Genomic DNA, 22601 nt, shown 5'->3' on the forward strand with positions numbered 1-22601 from the left:
GATTGGCAAACTGGGGTGGTGGTCCCCATCTTCAAAAAAGGGGACCAGAGGGTGTGTTCCAACTACAGAGGGATTACACTTCTCAGCCTCCCTCGTAAAGCCTATGTCAGAGTGCTGGAGAGGAGACTTCATCCTATAGTTGAACCTTGGATTCAGGAGGAACAATGTAGATTCTATCCAGGCAGTGGAACAACGGACTTGCTCTTTGTCCTTTCACAGATATTTTGAGGGAACATGGGAGTATGCTAATCCAGTCTACATGTGTTTTGTGGACTCAGAGAAGGCATATGACCGTGTTTCCAGGGATGTCTTGTGGGAGGTGTTAAGGGAGTATGCCGGGGGGGTGTCGCTTATGCATGCCATCCAGTCTTTTTATTCCCAAAGCGAGAGCTATGTCCGTATTCTCGACTCTGACAAGGGTGCGTCTTGTCCACACTGCTGTTTGTGATTTTCATGGACAGGATATCAAGGCGCAGCCAAGGTACAGAGTAACCAGTTTGGGGGCTTGGAGGTGGCATCACTGCTGTTTGAGGATGATGTGCTTCTTGCCCATCTGACTGTGATGTCCAACACGCACTCAAGCTTTTTGCTGCCAATTGTGAAGCGGCTGGGATGAGAATCAGAGTGACGGAAAGGGGGAGCGTGAGACTGACAGGAGGATCGCCGCAACATTTGCAGTATTGCGGGCACCGTATTGGTCCATGGCAATGAAGTGGGAGCTGAGCCCTTGGACAAGGCTCGCGGTTTACATGTCAGTCTACCTCTCCATCCTCACCTATGGTCATGAACGTTGAGTAATGGCCTAAATGACGAGATCGCGAGTGCAAGCGGCAGAAATGAGGTTTCTTCACAGGGTTGCTGGACTCACCCTTAGGGATAGCCTAAGAATAGCCTCGGCGTAGAGTCGCTGCTTCTCTGGATCAAGGGGAGTCAGTTGAGATGGTTCAGGCATCTGGTAAGGATGCCACCCGGGAGGCTGCCTGTACAGAACTACCAGGCATGCCCCACTGGGCAGAGACACCTCTGGGGATTATTACCAAAAAGGTCTATTTTGGTTTCATCTGACCATAGAACCCGATCCCATTTGAAGTTTCAGTAGTGTCTGGCAAACTGAAGACGCTTGAGTTTGTTTTTGGATGAGAGTAGAGGCTTTTTTCTTGAAACCCTTCCAAACAACTTGTGGTGATGAGTCGGCTGTGGCTCAGGTGGTAGAGCGGGTTGTCTACTAATCATAGGGTTGGCGGTTCGATTCCTGACCCATATGTCTCCACATGCCAAAGTGTCCTTGGGCACAATACTGAACCCCAAGTTGTTCCCAATGGCAAACTAGTGCCTTGCATGGCAGCTCTGCAGCCATTGGTGTGTGTGAATGGGTGAATGAGAAATAATGTGAATGAGAAGGTTAAAAAAGCACTATATAAGTGCAGACTATTTACTTTCTGAACCCAATACACAAATAACTTCTGCAATTCTCCAGCTGTGATCCTTGGAGATTTTTTGGCCACTCGAACCATCCTCTTCACAGTGTGTTGAGACGATATAGACACACGTCCAACACCAGGTTGATTCATAACATTTCCAGTTGACTGGAACTTCTTAATTATTGCCCTGATGGTGGAAATGGGCATTTTCAATGCTTGTGATATTTTCTTGTAGCCACTTCCCATTTTGTGAAGCTCAACAACCTTTTGCAGCACAGCACCGCTATATTCCTTGGTCTTACCCATTGTTATGAATGACTAAGGGAATTTGGTCTTTGTGTTACCTCATATTTATACCCCTGTGAAACAGGAAGTCATATTTGAACAATTTCCTGTTCCTAGTCACCCAGGTGTACTAAAAAAAATGTAAAATATCAATGAGAATATACTTCAAATATATATTTTCTCATATGAATTCATAGGGGTTCCAGTAATTGTTGCACACCTATATTTAACAAAGACAGATTTTTTTGATAAACCTGTGTTTTGTTTGCAATTGTTTGATATTTGCATGAGATTGCATGTTTAATATTGATAATTGATGAGAGCAGAGTATTTTTGTGAATTTTTTTAACAAAAGATCAAAAGGTTAAACAATAAATACAATTTTCACAGCCTTCTTTGCTCATATTTACCAAGGTTGCCAATATTAGTGGAGGGCACTGTATATAACATCATATCAGCTCCTTGTTATAGTGTTGTCCGTTTTAAAAAATAACTAAATGACCCCATTTGTTGAAAAAAGTAAATTTTTCTGTGTTGATCTCTAAAACAGCAGTCTATAATAGTAAAATTTATTTTTAACTGATCACAGAATACCATCATACAGATCCCATCAAAAATGCATAGCAAATATGATTTTTTATTTTATTTTTTATCTTGTGCATTCTTTTTAAGCACTTTTATAACCTTCAACAACGCCTCATAAAGCACAGAGAAGCATATCCTGTATAAATAGTAAAAATAATAAAGGTATTTTATAGTTATTATTCAGAACAGTTGTACACAGACATTATGAATGGACTAGTGTTGGAATTATATTGCAGTTTTATGTGACATATTTAAAGATTTATAGCGTTATATTTCTGTGTGTTAGTTGAAGTCGGCTCCTGACGGTCTGTCGGTCACAGAGATGGAGATTCGTCAGTTTCAGGCCGTGTTTCCTGATTCTGCTCAGAGCCGCATGTTCTTCTACTTCAGATCTCCTCAGCTGCTCAGGTACGGACTCCCTTACTAACCTTCTACCCTCAGAGCACCGGGACTGGATCACGACTTTGTAAATATGAGCTTTTCTAACTCTGTAGATCACTCTGAATATACACAGCACGCTTTAATTCTTTATAGCTTTATATCAATGGTGAAATATCTGAAGTGCAGCAATATATTAGATTTATTAAGCATGAATTTGGTACAGAATAAAACACTGTGTCATGCTGCTGTAGGAAAATGAACAAACACAGGTTGCTGAGATGGAGTGGTGTTACTGATACCATCCTTAAGTTGATTATTTTCTTATAACAGCACATCCTGAAGAGTTTGCCATTGGCCAACAATTGCAATTTTTTAATTAATTAAAAAATGAAACCTCATGTTTTGTATCTGTTTAGAATAATAATTGTTGTGGAAAGACCATGAGACAGTTTAGTTCCTTTTACATTTATAGTTACATTTATATGTTGTGGAATTTTGTACTGAATCTTTAAAATTGCAAAACAAGAGTTACTGCTTTTTTCCTGTGTTAAATTATTTATTTTTGCAGACATTATGTAAACTGATCATTAAATATTTTTTCCCATTTTTTTTTTTTCTTATTTAAATGCAACATGACCGTTTTGCTGGAAGTTTCTTAGTGAACCCGTATGTCATGATACATATCCTGTATTGTGGAAATGTCTTCGAGAATCATAATATCCGTATATATTTTTGCCATACCTACTGTTCATCTCTTGCTGTAATTGTTTACTGGTCAGTTTTTGTACAATATATGTATCTATGGTAGTTCATTTGAAAAGCATCCAGTTACTCTTTTTATGCATGAACGTATTCTATTAATTATAAATTTTTGTTTAGCTCGGTGCCTGAGGCTTGGAGGGACGACTTTGCAGCTGAATCGGGGGAAACTGCGGCTAAAATGGACGAACTGAAGGAACGGATCAGGAACAACAACTTCAGAGTGACGGAAAAGTAAGTTCTGGATCCGGATAATTTATTATATTCGGTTTGTTTAGTAAATTCAGTCTGTCATGTTTTATGTTCATTCTCACCTGGTACACTCGGAGAAAGACACGAGATTAAAATGCGTAACTGTAGAAGACAGTTTATAGAGGACGTTATTAATACATCAACAGTCAGAAAGAAGTTACGATTAGTACTTTATTCATGCGTCATGAGGTATTATTAGAGATGATTAAAAATGCCTATAGAACACTGTTACTAAATGATTAAAAGTTATATATGTTAGGAATGATGTTTTATGTAAACGAGCTTCATAGAAAGTGTTACGTTGTTATGTACCGCGTGTTCTTCTCTCTGTATCCCTGTAGTTACCCGTGTGAGTGGGGCGGAGTCATAGACGGAAAGGCGTACGTTAAAGTTCTGGAGGATTTTGCAAAGGCTGTGATGGAGGATTTGTGGTCTGCAATACAGAAGCTTTTTGTGGAGGTCAGGCATCAGATAATTTTACTTTAATACAGAGAGTTTATTTTTGACAGGTACAGAGGCCACACCCCTTTTACTAGACTGAGAGGCCACACCTCCTTCACAGAGACTGACACAGAGGCCAAACTACCTTGCTTGTGATTGACAGGTAGAGAGGCCATGCCTCCTTCACTGTGACTGATAGACAGAGAGGCCACACCCCTTTTGCCAAGCCAAGCACCTTTTTACTGTGAATAACGGCTGTATGATCAGACGGCCACCATTTTACCATCCTCAGTGTTTTTGTTTCCTCTTTTGACTTGCCGCTCAGGAATCGGACGAGGCAGATCTGACGGCAGAGATTAAGGAACAGGAAGTGCACCAGGATGCTCAGCTCCGGCAGTTTTACGGGAGAGCGAAGCTGCTTTCAAAGGCAAAAGTGAAAATCGAAGAATGTCAGCAGAAAGGTGGGCTTCTGTTGGTGGAGGGCGGGGCTGGAGTCGGCAAAACAGCTTTCATGGTAATAGTTTACATTTTATTTATTGCATAGGGCAACTGACAGAAACATGTGTCCTACATGTCACAGTCACGTCTCTTTCTTTTTCTCTCTCTCTCTCTCTCTCTCTCTCTCTCTCTCTCTCTCAGGCTACATTGGCTCATGTACTCCAAACTCCAGCCAAGATGAAGAAAGCACCCATGTGTGACGTCGTATCCTACTCCACAGCTGCTAGCCAATCAGCTTCTGGGGTTGAGCCCCTCCTCCGCTGCCTGGTCCAATGGCTGAGGAAGAGGAAGCAGCAGGAGGAAGCTCTTCCATCCAGCACACCTTACAGGTGAGGGATGTTTACTCTTCCTAGCAGGCTGTGTATACATGCTAAACATGTTACATTTGGGTGGAACGTATCAGGAAAATTTGCATTTTTGTTGTGTTAATATGTTCCATCAATTTGAGATAAATAAAAATAAATAGTAAGAGTTCATCTCCGGCAACAAGAGTTCTGTACCTTTTTTTTTTTTTTTGGAGAGTAAATTGATATATTTACAGGAACGGAGAATAAATGCGGTGTGTATTAACAGAGACCTGCTGTCAGAGTTACGCTCGCATCTGAAGGAGGTGAAAAAAGGCCGATCTCTGGCTCTACTCATCGATGGCGCAGATCTGGTGCACGATTCTCGAGGGCAAAGAATTTCCGAATGGATACCACAGCACATTCCTACGGTAATACATGCACATGTTAATAGAGTTTACAGATATCTAGGGAAATATTATGCAGGGAATAAAATACTCTGTATTGTGCTGTTATAGTAAATTAATGAACAATTGGGTGTGTGATGAAGTGGAGTTACTGTCCTCCTCCCCAAAGTTGACCATTTTCCTATAACAGAGTGTCCCCAAGTGTTTTATTCCTCTTACACCACAGCAATTTCCCAACAATTAAAATGTATATTTAAAAAAAAATGACAGGGCATACTTTATACCTGTTTATAATTAGATCTTAAGATGTGAAATGTCTGTAAGACAAGTTCACACTTACGTTATAGCAGCTATAAACAGTCGTTCCCTCACCAGCCTAAGACAAAGCACACAGCTTGTCATGTTACCGAGAATCCGTAAAGTTAACTCCTCTGTCCTGTGACCATTAAAAAGAGCTGACGCTGGCGACTCTGTCCGGAAATGTTAAAAAGCGGATATTTTGACATTTATTTTCATCTCTTTAATGGTATAGTAAACACCGAACATGTCCTGGTCAATTGGCTACACTGATGATTCTATTCAGCGTTAACTTTTCTACTCATAATCCTCTCAGGGTGTGTGCCTGGTCCTGAGCGTCACTACGGATTCTGCTCTCCGTAACGTCATCAGCAAAAATAAAAGCTGCACGTTGTTTCCGCTGGGGCCGTTACTGCTCCCGGACCGGAGAGAGATCGTCCAGAAGGAGCTGAGCGTGTACGGGAAGAAACTGAGTGATTCTGCCTTCAATAACCAGGTCTGATTTCACATTACAAACTAATACGAGTATCTGAGGAAAACCGCACAAGTTTACTGATATGTTTATCCTCACGTGTTCGTACCTGCAGCTCCAGACGCTGCTGATGAAGAAGGGAGCCGTGAGTCCACTGTATCTCCGCTTGGCCTCTCAGGAACTCAGGAACTATGCCTCGTTTGAAAAGGTGAACCGTGACACTGATGCTAGTTTCTGCACTTTTTCCACCACACACACACATTTCTTCCAGAACTATGTTTTGTAGCGAGAGGACCTCCGAAGAATTCTTTTACGGTGTGCGATTTTTGTCTATGATGTAAAAATCCTGCGGAAACGTGTACAGTGTAAATCAGACTTAAACCACGTGTCATTTCCAGATGAAGGAGAACCTGCAGTGTCTCCCCGTGTCTCTGTGTGAGCTGATTCAGCACGGCCTGATCAGGCTGCAGTCTCAGTACGGAGGAACCGGACTCAACTGGACCCTGGCTGCTCTGACCGTCAGCTCCAATGGTGCGAATGACCATCATCATCGTCATCATCACTAATACATAATAAACACAATGTTTGTGGACAAGTATGAGTTTGTTCTGGTTCAGAGGGACACGGTTTACATTTTTCCAACACCGAAACTATCTAAACATTAGGAAGGTTGAAATGTTAATGGGTTGCTTGGGGACGAAACGTGCGTTATATCTTTAACATCACACACTATTTCAGTGGTATTAACATGTTTTCTGTTGCTCATCCCTGCACAGGTCTAAAAGACAGAGATCTGCACTTCCTGTTGAACCTGTGCACTGACCTGAGCTCCACACCCCCCCTGCTGACCTGGCAGGAAGTGATCAAACTTGCCAGGAACCCAAAAACCAGAGTGCCCATGGCCACGTTCTCCCAGCTGGCTCGCAATCTACAGAGGTAAACATCATGCCGTGACAAATGAGAAATAGAACAGGGTACGCTCTTATAATGGTGCTCCAGGAGAACCCTTAATGGTTCCTTGTCGAACCCTACCACACTGTTTTTCCTTTCAGAATCGGTTCCGACAAAGTAAAACAGTTTTAAGAATCTAACAATGCTTAATTATCCACTGAATTCTCAAATAAACTTTCCTCTGCAATCTTAGGAAATCTAGAACTGTTAAAAGTTCTGTGGCTGTTCCTCTGGTGGAACCCGTAAAGGTTCTATGTAGAACCTCTGAGTGTTTCCCAGTCCAAAACTGTTCCAAGTAGAACCCTTTTAGGGATGATAAGAACCCTTAATTATTCTGTATTCTTGGGAAATCTAGAACCCCTATGGTCTCTTCAGTTGTCCCTCTGGAGGAACCCTTAACGGTTCTGTGTAGAACCCTGAAAACTCATTTATCTGAAAGAGTTCCAAGTAAAACCCTTTTAGGATGCTAAGAAAACCCAGTGTACCTTTTAAAGAACCCCTTCTTGAACCGTGTTCTGAACTGTTCTGCCGCAGTCTGATCGGGTCATCTCTGTCTGTGGAACCGGAACAGTCCTTGGTTCTCACCAATCCGGATGTGAAATCAGCGTTTGAGCGACTTTACCTCTCTGATCCGGACGACAGAACCAGAGCGCACATGATTCTCGCAGGCACGACAACATTTTATTTTAAAGTATTCACAAAGCATGTAGTAGAAATAATAATAATAATAATAATAATAATAAAGTGTGTGTATGATGTCTTTTCATAGCTCACCTGTGGGTGCGGTCAGATCCTCACGGACATGACACGTTCCTGCACTGTGACACGGACACACTGACGCAGCTTCCTGCTCATCTGGTCAGTGGCTCTTCCTGCTGACGTACACACTTCACCTTTCCCGTGATTACAGAAAATCTCACCCTGTTGATATTTTCATCTCCAGATGAAATGTGGTCAGCGGGAGCCGATGCACTTCCTGCTGTGCAGTTACTACTTCCTGTACGCTAATGTGCGTCATGGACTCCTGCGCAGCCTCATGGAGAATTACGTTCTGTATGGTAAGGTTTTAAAACAATGCAACATTCCTAAGAGTTTTAAGAGTCCTGTATCACTACGTGTCTTTAACGTGGAGGCAAAAAAAAACCTTAAATGTTATAAATCAGAGATAAAACTGATATTCGGAGGCATCCACTTGACCCCACCCCTCATTGATTTGTTTTCCTCACTTTTTTATTTAGAAAAGTGGACTGAAGTGTACAAGCCACACTGTCCTGAGGAAGACGGTACGTTCATCCATCCTCTTCATCTCAGCTGATGAGTCCAGGCAATTTAGCTTCAGTCATTTTTTTTTAGGTTTACAAGATCATATGTGATATTATATATTAATAGTAGGATATCAATACGTATTTATAATTTGATTTATTAAGCTATATACACTCGCGTATCAAATTTGATGATTTAACACCCCAGCTTAAACCTCGTCATCTCCACAGACCGCTCAGAAGAGCTCGTGGCTTGTCACTCATTCCTGAAGCGCCACGCCCCTCTGCTCTCCCATTGGCCAGCTATGTTTGTGCAGCAAGCCCTGAACGAGCCAGACGCCTCGGCCGCTCACGCCTGGGCTGAAAGCGTAGTGAAGGAGGGAAATATCCACGCTGTCAGATGGATGAACAACTCCAGAGAATCCCAACAGGAAGCTGGGTAGGAATCCTTCTGAGCTCTCTGTTTCACACCACTTTATTAAAAAATTAACCTTTTTTTTTATCCAATAATAGTTTTCCACTCGGTTTTTGTACTTTTGTCTTTTTGACTATAGTGGAAGATTCGCAATGTACACTTTTAAATATTAAAAGAAAATGTTCATTATTTTTAAGGACATGTTTTTTTTATTTATTCATTTATTTATGTGCAGTGAGCTGGTTTCCACATTTCAGTGGACTCCGTCCTGTGTGTCTGTGAGTCCTGCGGGAGTTCTCATGGCGGTGGGGACTGAACAGGGTTCTCTCCACCTCTACCACACACACACCAACCAGGTCACAGCTACATCTCCTTCCTTAACACATGTCTTTCTCTTATGTCATCAGATGCTTTTGGGGAAAACTCCTTGCGTTTTTGTCCTCCTTCTATCACAACAGGAAGTGAAGTCACTGGTCAGTAACTGTGACGGGATCTCGGGCTGCGTGTTCCTGGATGAGAGTGTTCTGTGGACGACCTCATACGACGGTCAAGTGGAGGTGTGGAACGTTAACAGCGGCTGCAGGTCAGTGTTTTACAAAAAAACAAAACAACCTCAGCAGTTTGTGTCTGTCTGAACATCTGTCTGAACATCTGTCTGTGTGTCTCTCTATCTGTTTGGTCTTCTGTCTGTCTTTCTTAATGTCTTTCTGTCTGTCTGGATGTCTCTCTGAACGTTTGGACATCTAAATGTCTGTCTGAATGTCTTGTCAGGACGTCTGTTAGTTTGGACATCTGTCTGTTAGTTTGGACAATTGTCTGTCAGTTTGGACATCTGTCTGTCTGTTTGAATATCTACCTGGACTTTTGTCTGTTTGTCTGTCTTGATGTTTAAAAATCTGAAAATAATGTTGAATGTCTCTGTGGGGTTTTCTGTAGGACAGCCCACCTGACCGCTCACTCCAACAGGATAACAGGATGTGATGTCAGCTCAGACAGGAAGCACTTCGCTACTGTTTCCTTAGACTTCACTCTAAAGGTCAGAATAATGCACATTTAAAGTTTGTTGTATAGCATAAACATTTTATTTACTCTGTGTGTGTGTGTGTGTGTGTGTGTGTGTGTGTGTGTGTGTGCGTATAGGTGTGGTCCTCCCAGAAGGGGAAGGAGGAGGCATCTCTGCTGAACCCGTCCCCTCTGAACTGTGTGACCTTTGACCCTGAGGGGAGTCTGGTGGCGGTGGGCTGCTGGGACGGAGCAGTGCGGGTGTGGGACTGGATCAAACAGGAGAACTGCATGGTGAGGAGGAAACAGGAAGTGAACAGAGAATTATGGGTATTGGAGTCTTATTTATCAACCTAATGTTAATCAAAGGTCTCTCTCTCTTTCTCTCTGTCTCTCTTTCTCTCTCTCTCTCGCTCATATTCTCATCTGTTTTCCCTTCTCTCAAATTCTCCTATATATCTGTCCCCTCTCTTTTTTCTCTCTTTCGTTTCCTCTCTCCCTCTTTCTCCCATTCACTCTGCTTTCATATCTGTCTTTATCATACAACTCTCTCCACCTTTTCTCTTTATATCGCTCTTCTATATCGCTGTTTCTCTTTCACTAATCTTTTTTTCACTTCCTCCCTTTCTTTTGTTTTTCTTCTTTTTCCCCTCTTTCAATCTTTTTTTTCTCTCTCTCTCTGATTCTGTTCATCATCCTCCATCCTTCATTCTCTTTTATATCATTCTCTCTCTTTTAATTTGTTTCACTTTTGCCCTCTTCTGTCTCATCTGTATCTTTTCTTTTCCATTTCCTGTCGTTTTCACTCTCTATTTGTCTCTTTTCCATCCTGTATTTTTTCTTCCGGATCACCTTATTCTTTCTGTATATCTTTCTCTTTCTTTCTCTTCTTTCTCTCTTCCCACTCTCTTCCAGACTCTGTCAGGCCATCAGTGTTCAGTACGCAGTGTGTCGTTCTCTCCGTCCTCCTCTTTCTCTCTCCTCTGTTCAGGGGCGTTGGATGGAGAGATGAGGTTGTGGTCGGTTCCCAGCTCGTCCTGTGTGTGGCGCTCTCGTGCTCATTACGGATCCACCGAGGCTCTTCACTTCCTCTGTGATGGAGAGTCACTGCTCAGTGCTGGACACGACGGCATGGTGAGAACACACACACACACACACAAAGTAAAAGTGTGTATTACTGCTATACTCTAAAAAGTGTGTGTGTGTGTGTGTGTGTGTTTCAGGTGCAGCTGTGGTCTGGAGGTCTGGGACGCTCGGTTTCCATGTTGGGGGAGGAAAAGGTACTTCACGTGTTAATGAGAGAAAATGCTTAAAATGAGAGAAACATACTGTTTATCTGTCTCTCTGTCTGTCTGTCTCTCTCTGTCTGTGTGGATTATGACAATGATGATGAAGAAGGTGATTATGAGGATGATGATGGGGTAATGGTGATGATGGTGGTGATGGTGATGTGGATGATGAGGATAACGATGGTAATGTTGATTATGATGATGATGGGGTAACGATGTGATGGTGATAATGGTAATGATGATGGTGAAGGTGATGATGATGACGATGTTGAGGATGATGATGGTGATGTGGATTATGAGGATGATGGGGTAATGATGATGGTGATTATGGTAATGATGATGGTGATTATGAGGGTGATGAAGATGATTATAGTGGTGATGATGGTGGTGATTATGATGGTGATAATGATAGTGATTATGGTAATGATGATGGTGATTATGGTGATGATGATGATGATGATTATGAGGGTGATAGTGGTGATGATGGTGATGATTATGAAGGTGATGATGATGATAGTGGTGATGGTGGTGATTATGATGGTAATAATGATAATGATGATGGTGAAGGTGATGATTATGATGCTGCTCCTGTTGCTGCTGCTGCTGCTGATTATTATTATGATTATGAGGATGACGATGATGATGATGGGGTTATAATGGTGATTGTGGAAATGATGATGGTGAAGGTGATGATGATGATTATGAGGATGATGATGATCATGAGGATGGTGATGTTGATTGTGATGATGGTGAAGGTGATTATGAGGATGATGATGATTATGAGGATGGTGATGTTGATTGTGATGATGATGATGATGATGATGATGGTGAAGGTGATTATGAGGATGATGATGATTATGAGGATGGTGATGTTGATTGTGATGATGATGATGATGATGATAATGATGATGGTGAAGGTGATGATTATGAGGATGATGGTAATGGTGATGATGATGAGGATGATGTTGATGATGAGGATGATGAACTCCTCCATAACAGAAGCTGTTGAGATCCTCGGGATCCAGACACGCGGTGGTGTCTGAAGATGTCGCGCTCTGTGTAGCTGTGAACGGTCACTATGCCGCTGTGGGTTACCATGGAAACGGACTTAAACTATACAACATACAGTCAGGTACACATTGTGTCCACATTGTTTGTGTCTTGATTTTTAATGGGAAAAAATGTATATGTTGATTAAATATTTCTATAATATTTTAAATAGTTCTGCTAAAATTCACCTTCACTAGGTTATGTGTGAAAGAGGATATTTATTTGCCTGTGTGGGTGTGTTTGTGTGTGTTGTAGGTGGTTGTGTGTGGTCCAGTGAGAACCTGCGCGTGTCCATGCTATGTGCGCTCTGGCTGCAGGCTGCAGCAGACGATCTCCTACTCTGCGGAGGTTTTGATCAGCGTCTGCGTTTGTGGAGGAAGCAGAGAGGACACGAGGACGCTCTGACACTCACAGGAGTCTTTGGTGTCCAGAAGGGCGCTGTCCTTGCGCTGAACCAGAACTCCACTCACGTCGCCTCGGCGTCGGGTCAGTACACCACGTCAGCTCAAAACTCTGAAACTTGGCAGTTGGTCAGCATTCTGTAATAACAGTGATGTTCTCAGAGAAACAAATCACGCTTTAACTTCAAGGTGGTTTCATTACACCACTCTGTTATTGATTATTTTCCCATCACAGCACGACACGGAGTGTTTCGTTCTTTACATTGTCACATATCAGTGTTCTCACGTCACGCACCTCTAAGGACAAAAATGATCAGTGTTGAAGCTCGCTGGATTTAATCCTGTGTTTGATCACTCAGATGACTACACGATCGCGTTGTGGCTGAAGAGAGATTTGACCTCTGACCCCTGGGTTGAACCGAGACCAGTGAGTGTTCTGAGGGGTCACAGTGGAGGGGTCACGTGTTTGGCCTTCAGTCCGGAAGGAGATCAGCTGCTGTCAGGAGGAAAAGACAAGGTACAGAAACATTTATGCACAAACCAGGACACACATGCACACGTGTACACACACACATACACACACATACATTTACATTAGGCTCTATTCCAAATGTGTTACCACCCAGAAGTTGATTATTTTCCAATAACAGCACTTCCCCAAGTGTTTTATTTCTCTTATACCGTGCAGTTTGGAACAATGACCTTTTTTAAAAAAATTTATTAAAGAATTACATCATACTTTCTGTAGGTTTTTTGTTTTTTTATCTCAACATGTATTTAATAATGACGTGTTTGTGTCAGGCTCTGATGGTGTGGAAGATAAACTCCGCTCCTCCGTCTCTCTCTCGCTCTTTACCACACTGTCATGGAGACTGGATCACTGGATGCGCCTGGACTCCATCTGCCATGGTGAGTGGGTGAAACTTTAAAGCTCATTCCTGGGAAATTCAGCTGCAGAAGTATTGGCACCTTCCATAAAATCACTTCATGTAAATTGTAACGATATATGGATTACTCTTTATTATTATTTTAACACCCTTATAACACATGAATAAGCACTGAACAGTGTAATTATAGAGCTGTGTGTGTGTGTGTGTGTGTGTGTGTGTGTGTGTGTGTGTGTGTGTGTGTGTGAGCTTCAAGGTCTAAATTATGTTAATTCAGTTTAATGTGTCTGTAGCTGAGCTGCTCTAACGACTGCAGACTGCGAATGTGGGACATCCAGACAGGAAGTTGCATCAGAGAAGTCTCGACTGCGTCCTCTGTGGGCACGCTGTGCTGCTGGGTGAGTCCCAGGCGTGTCCCAAACTGAGCTATCTGTCTGTCTGTCTCTTAGTCTTATCCTTCTGTCTGTCTGTGTCTTTTTATCTTTCTCTATACCTCCCTGTCTGTCTGTCTGTCCATCCATCTATCTATCTATCTATCTATCTATCTATCTATCTATCTATCTATCCTCCTTCTTTTGTCTATCTATCTTCCATCCTTTTCTATCTGTCTGTCTTTCTTCTTTTCTATGTTTGTCTATCTTTTTGTCTATGAGTCTGTTGTTTTGTTTATCTATCTGTCTGTCATTCAGTTTTTCTTTCATCTCTCTCTGTCTGTCTGTCTGTCTTTATATCTGTCTTTCTGTTTGTCTGACTGTCTGTTTACATCTGCTGTTTTGTCTATCTTTGTCTTTTAAGCCGTCTTTCTATTGGTCTGTCTTTCTACCTGTCTGTCTGTACTTATATCTCCCTGTATATCTGTCTTTCCATCGGTCTATGTATCTGTCTATCTATCTGTATATCTACAATATCTTCTACTGTTTTATATTGATTTTTAAAGTGTATCAGTATGTATAAATATATTGTGTGTGTGTGTGTGTGTGTGTGTGTGGGCTGCAGGAGGACTATGTGATGTTGGGTTCTGCTGATGGACAGCTGACAGTGTGGAAATCTGATTTAGGAGTAATTACTGAGATCAAAGCCCATCTTTCCCGCCTCAATCACATCACCATCATCTCTAAACCAGGTTACACACATGCACGCACACACGCGCACACACACACACACACACACACACACACACACACACACACACACTATACAAAGCGGAGATCACTTAAGCAGACTTAACACACAGACAGGATGCGATCATGTTTCTGTAAGACACACGATATATCACGTTCCAGTTATATACACACAGATGTAACAACTCATTCATTACCCGCTAATTCTCTGCAACACATTCACATGCTGAAACCACAAGTCTCGGCTCTCGAGTCTCATACCTGAACCATAAAAGGTGACTGAAATTCCCATAAAGTTATTGTTTGTTAGTTTTATGGATGTATCCGCAGGACTGGTGGAAAATCCCGAGGACGTACTGATCACTACGGCGTCTGACGATGGATCTGTGAAGCTCTGGCAACCGCTTCAGGTAGAAACCATCTTTATATACGACTTGGATACGATGATTAAACCCGATCATGAGAAAAGAAAAAAGAAATCAGTAAACTGTGATGAAAACACGTTGTGATAGACGAGATCAAGCTAAGGTTTATATGATTGCACTCGTTATCATTTCTTCAGTAGCAGCTCATTAACAGGGACTTAACATAAATGGATTAAATGTCTCTCTCTCTCTCTCTCTCTGTGCGTGTGTGTGTGCGTGTGTATGTGTGTGTAGGTTGAGCACCGTAGCACTCTGGTTGGTCACACTGGTGGTGTTCATGCTTTAGCGAGCAGCTCTGGTCCACACTTCCTCACTGTGTCTGAGGATCGCAGTCTCAGAGCCTGGAGCATTAATACAGGTGTGCAGTGTCTTTTTTTTTTTTTTTTTTTTAACTCTGTTTTTATAAACTTTTGTCTTATTTATTTATTCATTTTCATATGGTTCATTTACATGTGATTCATTTTCATGAGATTCATATTCATGAGATTCATATTCAAGTGATACATTTTCATGTGATTCATTTACGTATGATTCATTTTCATGAGATTCATTTTCATGAGATTCATATTCATGTGATTCATTTTCATGAGATTCATATTCATGAGATTCATATTCAAGTGATACATTTTCATGTGATTCATTTACGTATGATTCATTAACATGTGATTCATTTTCATGAGATAAACTTTTAAATATTAAAACATTTCCACACAACATTGGAAAACTTCAAGTCACAGCTTTACCTCTGAGTGTTACAAAACGCTGACACTGGAGACTCCTTCCATAAACGTTAAATACATGTCTCCTTACTGAAAACTTCACCATGTCAATGATTGTGTGTGTGTGTGTGTGTGTGTGTGTGTGTGTGTGTGTGTGTGTGTGTGTGTGTGTAGACATGCCTCCCAGACAGATGGACAGTGTGAGTGCGATGTGTTTCCTGGAGCTGCAGGATGTGCTGGTGTGTGCTTTCAGCTCAGGCAGACTGGAGATGTGGCAGCAGCTCAAACTCCGTTACTCCAATAAGGTGAATTTAACAATGTGCCATGTTTACAGTTAACCTCCCATAACGAACTACATGTCACGTGTTCAGAGTCCACGCATGACTTCAAATATCACGGTGGGAAAAGTCGGGTTACATGTCTGCTTAAGTGGATTTTCTGGCTTGGCTACTCTATTCAGATTATCAAAATCACCTGTGTGTAGATCACGCCTCTGAGGTTACGAGATTTTTTTTCCTTGAGTATTTAGGTGTCTGAGGCAAGGTTTTAGTAGCATGAAGACCACTGCTTTTAAACACATTCACTTTATGCTTCAGGAGTAGAAAATGTAGACTGAAGAAGCAGACAGATAGACAGACTGAAGTAAAGAAACAAGCATATAGATGGAAAGATATCTCGATGCATGCTTCTGTCTATCTGTCTGCCTTTCATTTTATCTGTCTGTCTATCTACCTGTCTACCTTTCATTTTATCTATCTGCCTGTCTATCTGATATGAGACAGTATCTTCTCCCTTTTGTTAATATTGTCTTTTTATAGTATGTGGATAAGTTTAAAGAGCCTCTCTCTCTCTCTCTCTCTCTCTCTCTCTCTCTCTCTCACTCTGTCGCTCTTTCTCACACTCTCACTCTGTCTTTCAATCACTCTCTTTCTCTCTCTCTCGCTCTCTCTAGCTCTCTCTCTCTCTCTCTCTCTCTCTCTTTCTCTCTGTCTCTGGGATCATGGTAAGAGAAAAAGTTGCTCTTTAAATAACAGGGTGTGTGTGTGTGTGTGTGTGTGTGTGTGTGTGTGTGTAGCTGAGTGATAGCTGTATCACAGCAGTAAGCAGTTTGCCGGATGAGCAGTTAGCGGTGGGCTGCAGTGATGCTTCAGTGACTGTGTGGAAGCTCGAGGGAGACTCACAGCAGTGTATCACAGGGTAATAACACACACACACACACACACACACACACACACACACACACAGGGTAATAACACACTGAAATGATGATGATAATAATAATAATAATAATAATAATAGAGCACTTTCTGTGGTGGTAGATGAAAGCCCAGTTCAGTCACACAGTAAAGTGTAATATTATAAGAAGTTATGTAACCGAAGGATAAAATAAAAGATGAAGTAAAAATCTCTGTGTAAAGATCTAAAACTACATTGAATACAACAGAATGAACTGTATATAGACTAAAATAAAATGTAAATAATTTTAAATTAATGTAATAAAAATTTATGAACCAAAGTAAAGTTTTGTTAATTATTTTTGGTAAAAGTAGATTAATAAAAGTAACTAAAATAATACGAAACTATAAACAACAAAACAGGGTAGGCAATTTTAATTTAAAAATGACAAATGTAAAAGATAGAATTTTTTATAAATGAACTTGTAAATGGAGTGTATTTTCTGACTGATTTTAGTATTCAACTTTTAAATTTTTTTTATTTCAGTCTTTCTAAAGTTTCCTCGTACACTCTGCCGAGCAGCGTGACGTTCCTGCACTACTGCACCACTCTGCTGGGAGTGTGTGTGGACTGCACCATCATCGACATCTTTCCAACTGCACGCGGAAAACACCGAAAAGCTAATAGGTATGCACGCACACACACACACACACACACACATTTTGCACCATCCCATAGGCTTAGAATCTGTTCATAAATAATTATAAGCCTTTTAGGAGATTTTACTCTAAGACTGTATTTACATTACGGGTCTCGTTGGAGAGTTCTGGTATTTTGAAACAGATCTGCATTTATAATGCTCTGTGCAAACGTCTTAAGCAAATGTCAGGAAGTGCTTTTAAAGCAAACATTAAATTAAACATTTCTACACACACAAAAAATACTCTGCTTTAAAGAGAAGTGAAACGTAATAAACTAAGAATTAGACAAGTTTTTGAGAATGATTGATGGGTTCCTCACAATGAATTGGTGTTGTCTCAGAAGGCCGAACCAGGAAACCGTGTTAGGAATTGATGGAAACGGTGAACACGGCCTGTGGCTGGTGGGAGACTACAACGACACAATTAATCTGGCCTACTTGGTTAGTACACACACACATACACACAGTCTGCAGAAATGGATTAAAAACTTGTGTAATCATTAATAGGGTGACGTTTTCTGTAAGAGGGTTATGTAAGGAGTTTCCAATGTCAGTGTTTTGCAACAGTCAGAGGTAAACTGATTACTTACTTAGTTACTGATCGGAATGTCGGGGGTTCAAGCCCCAGCACTGCCACGCTGCCATTGTTGGGCCCTTGAGCAAGGCCCTTAACCCTCTCTGCTCCAGGGGCGCTGTATCATGGCTGACCCTGCGCTCTGACCCCAACTTCCTAACATGCTGGAGTATGCGGAGAAAAGTCTTTCACTGTGCTGTAATGCATACGTGATTAATAAAGACTCATTATCATTATCATTATCTTTAAAACTGTAAGTTTTATGAAGTGTTCAGGACAGAGGAGTTTACACTTTGCGGTTTCTCGTGAACACGCCAAGTTGCGTTCTCTGCGTTTTTTTTTCTCATTAAATCCAATAAGAGGGAAAAAAGAGGGAAGGTGAGGGAACAACCGTGTAATCGTGAGATCAGGAACTAACTTGTACTTTTACTAACGTTTCCTTAAATGTAGGTATAAACAGACAAACGTACAACATGTCATACTTTTAATAAAATAAAAATAAAAAGCTGCTGTGGTATAAGAGGAATAAAACACTTCAGGACATGCTGTTAGAGGAAAATAATCCACCAGCCCGTTGCTGATTGTTTTACTATAAGAGCATGATGCAGAACATTTTATCCCTTATTTATTTCACCATTAATATAGTAATATATACATTATGATGAGAAAGGAACATCTGTGAAACCAAACTCGCGGTAAATGTCTTATTGGTTTCAGCATTTAAAAGTAAGGGCGTACAAACTTTTGCACTTAATACATGCATTATACATGGTGTGCATTCCTGCTACATGTAAACACAATACTAGGCTGATATTAAACATTTAAACAGTGAAAATTGTAAAAAAAAAAAAAATTCAGGATTTACAACTCTCGCAATGTTTTTAATTGTGAATGGCCCTCGACTGTGTCTCCTTCAGGATTCAGAGTTACTTATCCTTTTTGTTCGCAGCATGCTCGCTACAAAGGAAAAGAAGGTGAAAAAGTGGAAAAAAAAAAAAAAAGAAAAAGAAAAAAATTATCAGAAGGAGGGCTATGGTTGAACACAAACGCCAGCCTGGAAAAAGGTATAGATCAGACACAGGAGGAGGAGGAGGAGGAGGAGGAGGAAGACAGTGATCATCCTCAGGAGGAAGAAATGGAGGAGCAGGTGAAGGAGGAGGAGGAGGAGGACAGGAAGTGCAGAATCACGGCTGCTGCATTACATGACGGTGTGTTATTCATTTCACACACTAAAGAGCAGCCACGAGCGCATATCTTTATTTTCATTTAAGTTAATTACAAGTTATTTCAATAATATTTTTAATGGTAGTCACACACACACACACACACACACACAACGGTTATTTATGTGATAATTCTTCAGTTTGTGATTTTTTTGATAAGCTCCTGCGTCAGCATTTGAATTTAGAGTAAAATTAGTCACTAAACTACTGACTCATTTGTGTGAAAATGTGCACATGGTTTTGTACAAATTCATGTGCACTCACACACGGTATATTTACATTACCGTGTAAACAACAATTACATTATTGTTAGTGAAAAAGAACTTGTCACTAATTTAGCCAATTAAATGATACTTTATAAATGAAGTAAAATAAATAAAATAGGAGTAAAAGAATGTCCTAAGTTAAAATGAGCATGTCTTTTGGTTTGGTGTAAAAAAAAAAAAAAAAAAAAAAGATCTGTATTAGTTTAGTGAAAAAATTCAGTGTTTTCTTTAGCACTTAATGATTTAATTTTTATATTCATTTTAATGACAAATTTGAAGTCTTTGATAATTAGTTCACATATCAATATATAATATGTAGTTTAAATAATAGATTTTTATTATTGAATTCAGTTTTATTAATTACTCAATCCATCTATACATGTGATATATATGTATATATATTGAGAGCTTAAAAATGAATCATTTTAAACCTTAAAATGAAAAAAAGATGATGAAGAAAGACGTATGTTCTCGAGTATGCGGCAGTCGATCCATAAAAGTGGGTTCAACACATCACAAACCGATTTTGTTTGAAAAATATTTCATTTGGAGGAATTAGAATTGATTTCTGATATTTGGGTTTTTCTTTCGTAGTTCATTTGAAAGGTGGTTTCAGTAAATAGAAATTGTGTTCACAGTAGATTTTTGGCGTTGTGCCTCTGGGAGAACCCAATTCTAACTCCTCCACTTCAGCGATATAAGTCAGCGCTAACTTTACCTCATTTACCTCAATATGCGGTATGATAATAGAGAGCCCTTTCACTGCAACATTACACACAAAGCAATAAAAATACACTTGGGTACAATGAGGAAGATGCAGACACATGGTAGAAACCCAGACACAATCGGGAAATACATTAAACGCAAATGTTAATGAATGAAATAAATACCGTGAGGGAGTGTGTATTGGAGATCTGGGTTTGTGTTGCATACTTCCGGTCTTTATTCCACCATGAACATACACTCGTTAACAGTACACATGCTGAGACGTTCTCTGTGTTTTATCGTTTCATCCACAGGACTGATCGTATGTGGAGATTTAAAGGGTCACATGTGGTTTAATCAGACGCTGAACCTGAGCTCGTGGACGCCGCGGAGACGTGTGAGTCTGAGTCTTATCCATGTTGTTCACTTTTCTCATAGTTTAGATTTTCACTCAAGCTTTATTCAACAAACAGCATCATTTACTTTAAATCATTAAAACACAGACTCTCTGTTACTGTGGCTTTAAGACCTGCCCTAATTTGATTGGCTATCCTCTCAGATTTGCATATGCATTTGTACGTGCTAGTGATGTCATAACACTAGAGATGCATTTTTTTTGTTTACCTAGTCCAAAACCTCAGTCTTTTTTTTTTTTTTTTTTGAAAAAAGAATGGAAATCCAATAATATACAATATACAGTCCGTTACTGTAATGCAGACTATTGATTCTTGTGCTGTTATAGGAAAATAATCAGCAATGGGTAAACTTAAAGCTACAGCTTTATTTCTGACTGTTATAAAGCACGGACACTCCTTTCCAGGTTAATATAAACCCTTGATTTGCGCTACTGACAGAACTACAGTTATAGAAAATAAATCAGCACCTTCTGACAGATCAATGGACTGTGGTGTAAATATACATACACAGTGCATCCGGAAAGTATTCACAGCGCTTCACTTTTCCCACATTTTGTTATGTTACAGCCTTATTCCAAAATGGATTAAATTCATTATTTTCCTCAAAATTCTACAAACAATACCCCATAATGACAATATGAAAGAAGTTTGTTTGAAATCTTTGAAAATTTATTAAAAATATAAAAAAATATATATGACTGGATGAGTTTGAAGTTACTGAAGCTACACTGAAATACATGATGTATAATAAGAGATGTGAATTCTGCAGGCACACAGTGACAGGATCAGTGTGCTGCGTCTCACAGAGAACATCATCATCTCAGCATCGTACGACAGGACCGTCAAACTGTGGGACAGAAACACAAAGAAACAGGTGTGTGTGTGTGTGTGTGTTGTAGTGTAGTGTAGTAGTGTAGTAGTGTGTTATGTTTAATCCATATCTCTCTCGCTCTCTCACACACACACAGCTCGGACTGTTTGTGTGTGGTGCTCCGGTCGAAGTGCTGCAGGTGAACCCGAACGACCCGAGTCAGATCGTGTGTGGAGACGCACTGGGGCAGATCTACTTCCTGTCCTGGAGAGGATGATTAACACCTCCAACACTGCACACCCCGTCAATTTAACGTTCGACACTCCTAGTTCCGAGTTTGTCACTTTACCATTTCATGCAAGTGCAATTTGGTACAAATTTGCTTTAACACACCGAATGTTCACAAGTACACGCTATAACAAGTGCACTTTAACACTAACACTATTTTCCTATTTGAGTAGCCGTGAATGTAATTCTAAAACTTTTTTAAATAGTCCTGAGAAACATGTCCTGAGAATGTCTCTACGCCTTCATTAATAATGCCAGGAACTATGAATTAGACACACCCCCATATTAGACACACCTCCATATCCTCCTGTCTTCCCAAATAACTGGCTGTGATTTTTAGCGTGTTATATTCAGATTATGGTCGTAAATGCTTTAATTAAATATACTTTATTGTTACATGATGATTATAATATAATAATATTTTAATGGGATAATGGGATTTAAAAAAAATTAAGTACTGATAGAAAGTGTGTAATAGCTGATTTATTTTGTTAAAAGCCTCAATAAAGAAGAATAAAAACGCTTTGTGTTTATAAATGTCTAAAAGTGAAGATACAATCATAATGCACGATACTGCATCAGGATTGAAGTCGGTCAAGATATCTGAAATCCCGGATGTCAAAAATATTGTAAGGGTCCACTCACTGGTCCAACGACGGTATCCAATTACATGGTAGAAGGATTCCCACATGTTCCTGTCTTTTGAAGCGATGTGAATATATTTAGATTTGTCATTCCAATTCTGCTTGACTCTCTCTTAAATTAAATCTGACTCCAATTGTAAAAACCTCGATGTTGTATTTATTTCTTAGTTATTCATATTTTGATACTTTTGATC

The 22601-nt window shown here is 40.3% G+C and overlaps 1 protein-coding gene across 4 annotated transcripts in view; it reads left to right on the forward strand.

Annotated features, from left to right (window-relative positions):
* The window catches only part of tep1 (telomerase-associated protein 1), a 39483-nt gene extending 16935 nt beyond the window's left edge, over window positions 1–22548 (forward strand). For 3 of the 4 annotated variants that reach the window (XM_053646283.1, XM_053646284.1, XM_053646285.1), the window contains 37 exons: window positions 2578–2699; window positions 3552–3665; window positions 4025–4142; window positions 4450–4638; window positions 4764–4951; window positions 5196–5337; window positions 5927–6106; window positions 6198–6290; window positions 6481–6613; window positions 6859–7018; window positions 7568–7701; window positions 7803–7891; window positions 7977–8091; window positions 8272–8316; window positions 8527–8734; window positions 8946–9066; window positions 9169–9293; window positions 9647–9746; window positions 9851–10006; window positions 10628–10846; window positions 10936–10992; window positions 12001–12133; window positions 12307–12537; window positions 12812–12969; window positions 13254–13361; window positions 13633–13737; window positions 14336–14462; window positions 14791–14870; window positions 15120–15243; window positions 15779–15909; window positions 16680–16801; window positions 17327–17467; window positions 17822–17921; window positions 19004–19262; window positions 20563–20645; window positions 21434–21538; window positions 21633–22548. In XM_053646283.1, coding sequence (XP_053502258.1) covers window positions 2578–2699; window positions 3552–3665; window positions 4025–4142; window positions 4450–4638; window positions 4764–4951; window positions 5196–5337; window positions 5927–6106; window positions 6198–6290; window positions 6481–6613; window positions 6859–7018; window positions 7568–7701; window positions 7803–7891; window positions 7977–8091; window positions 8272–8316; window positions 8527–8734; window positions 8946–9066; window positions 9169–9293; window positions 9647–9746; window positions 9851–10006; window positions 10628–10846; window positions 10936–10992; window positions 12001–12133; window positions 12307–12537; window positions 12812–12969; window positions 13254–13361; window positions 13633–13737; window positions 14336–14462; window positions 14791–14870; window positions 15120–15243; window positions 15779–15909; window positions 16680–16801; window positions 17327–17467; window positions 17822–17921; window positions 19004–19262; window positions 20563–20645; window positions 21434–21538; window positions 21633–21752 — 4935 coding nt within the window. In that variant the 3' untranslated portion in view covers window positions 21753–22548. The remainder of the gene's footprint in view (window positions 1–2577; window positions 2700–3551; window positions 3666–4024; window positions 4143–4449; window positions 4639–4763; window positions 4952–5195; window positions 5338–5926; window positions 6107–6197; window positions 6291–6480; window positions 6614–6858; window positions 7019–7567; window positions 7702–7802; window positions 7892–7976; window positions 8092–8271; window positions 8317–8526; window positions 8735–8945; window positions 9067–9168; window positions 9294–9646; window positions 9747–9850; window positions 10007–10627; window positions 10847–10935; window positions 10993–12000; window positions 12134–12306; window positions 12538–12811; window positions 12970–13253; window positions 13362–13632; window positions 13738–14335; window positions 14463–14790; window positions 14871–15119; window positions 15244–15778; window positions 15910–16679; window positions 16802–17326; window positions 17468–17821; window positions 17922–19003; window positions 19263–20562; window positions 20646–21433; window positions 21539–21632) is intronic. The other variant, XM_053646286.1, reaches the window with a different exon arrangement.
* Window positions 22549–22601: the final 53 nt, after the last annotated feature.

Source organism: Ictalurus furcatus, chromosome 17 (assembly GCF_023375685.1).
Source record: "Ictalurus furcatus strain D&B chromosome 17, Billie_1.0, whole genome shotgun sequence".
In the NCBI taxonomy this organism is placed as follows: domain Eukaryota; kingdom Metazoa; phylum Chordata; class Actinopteri; order Siluriformes; family Ictaluridae; genus Ictalurus; species Ictalurus furcatus.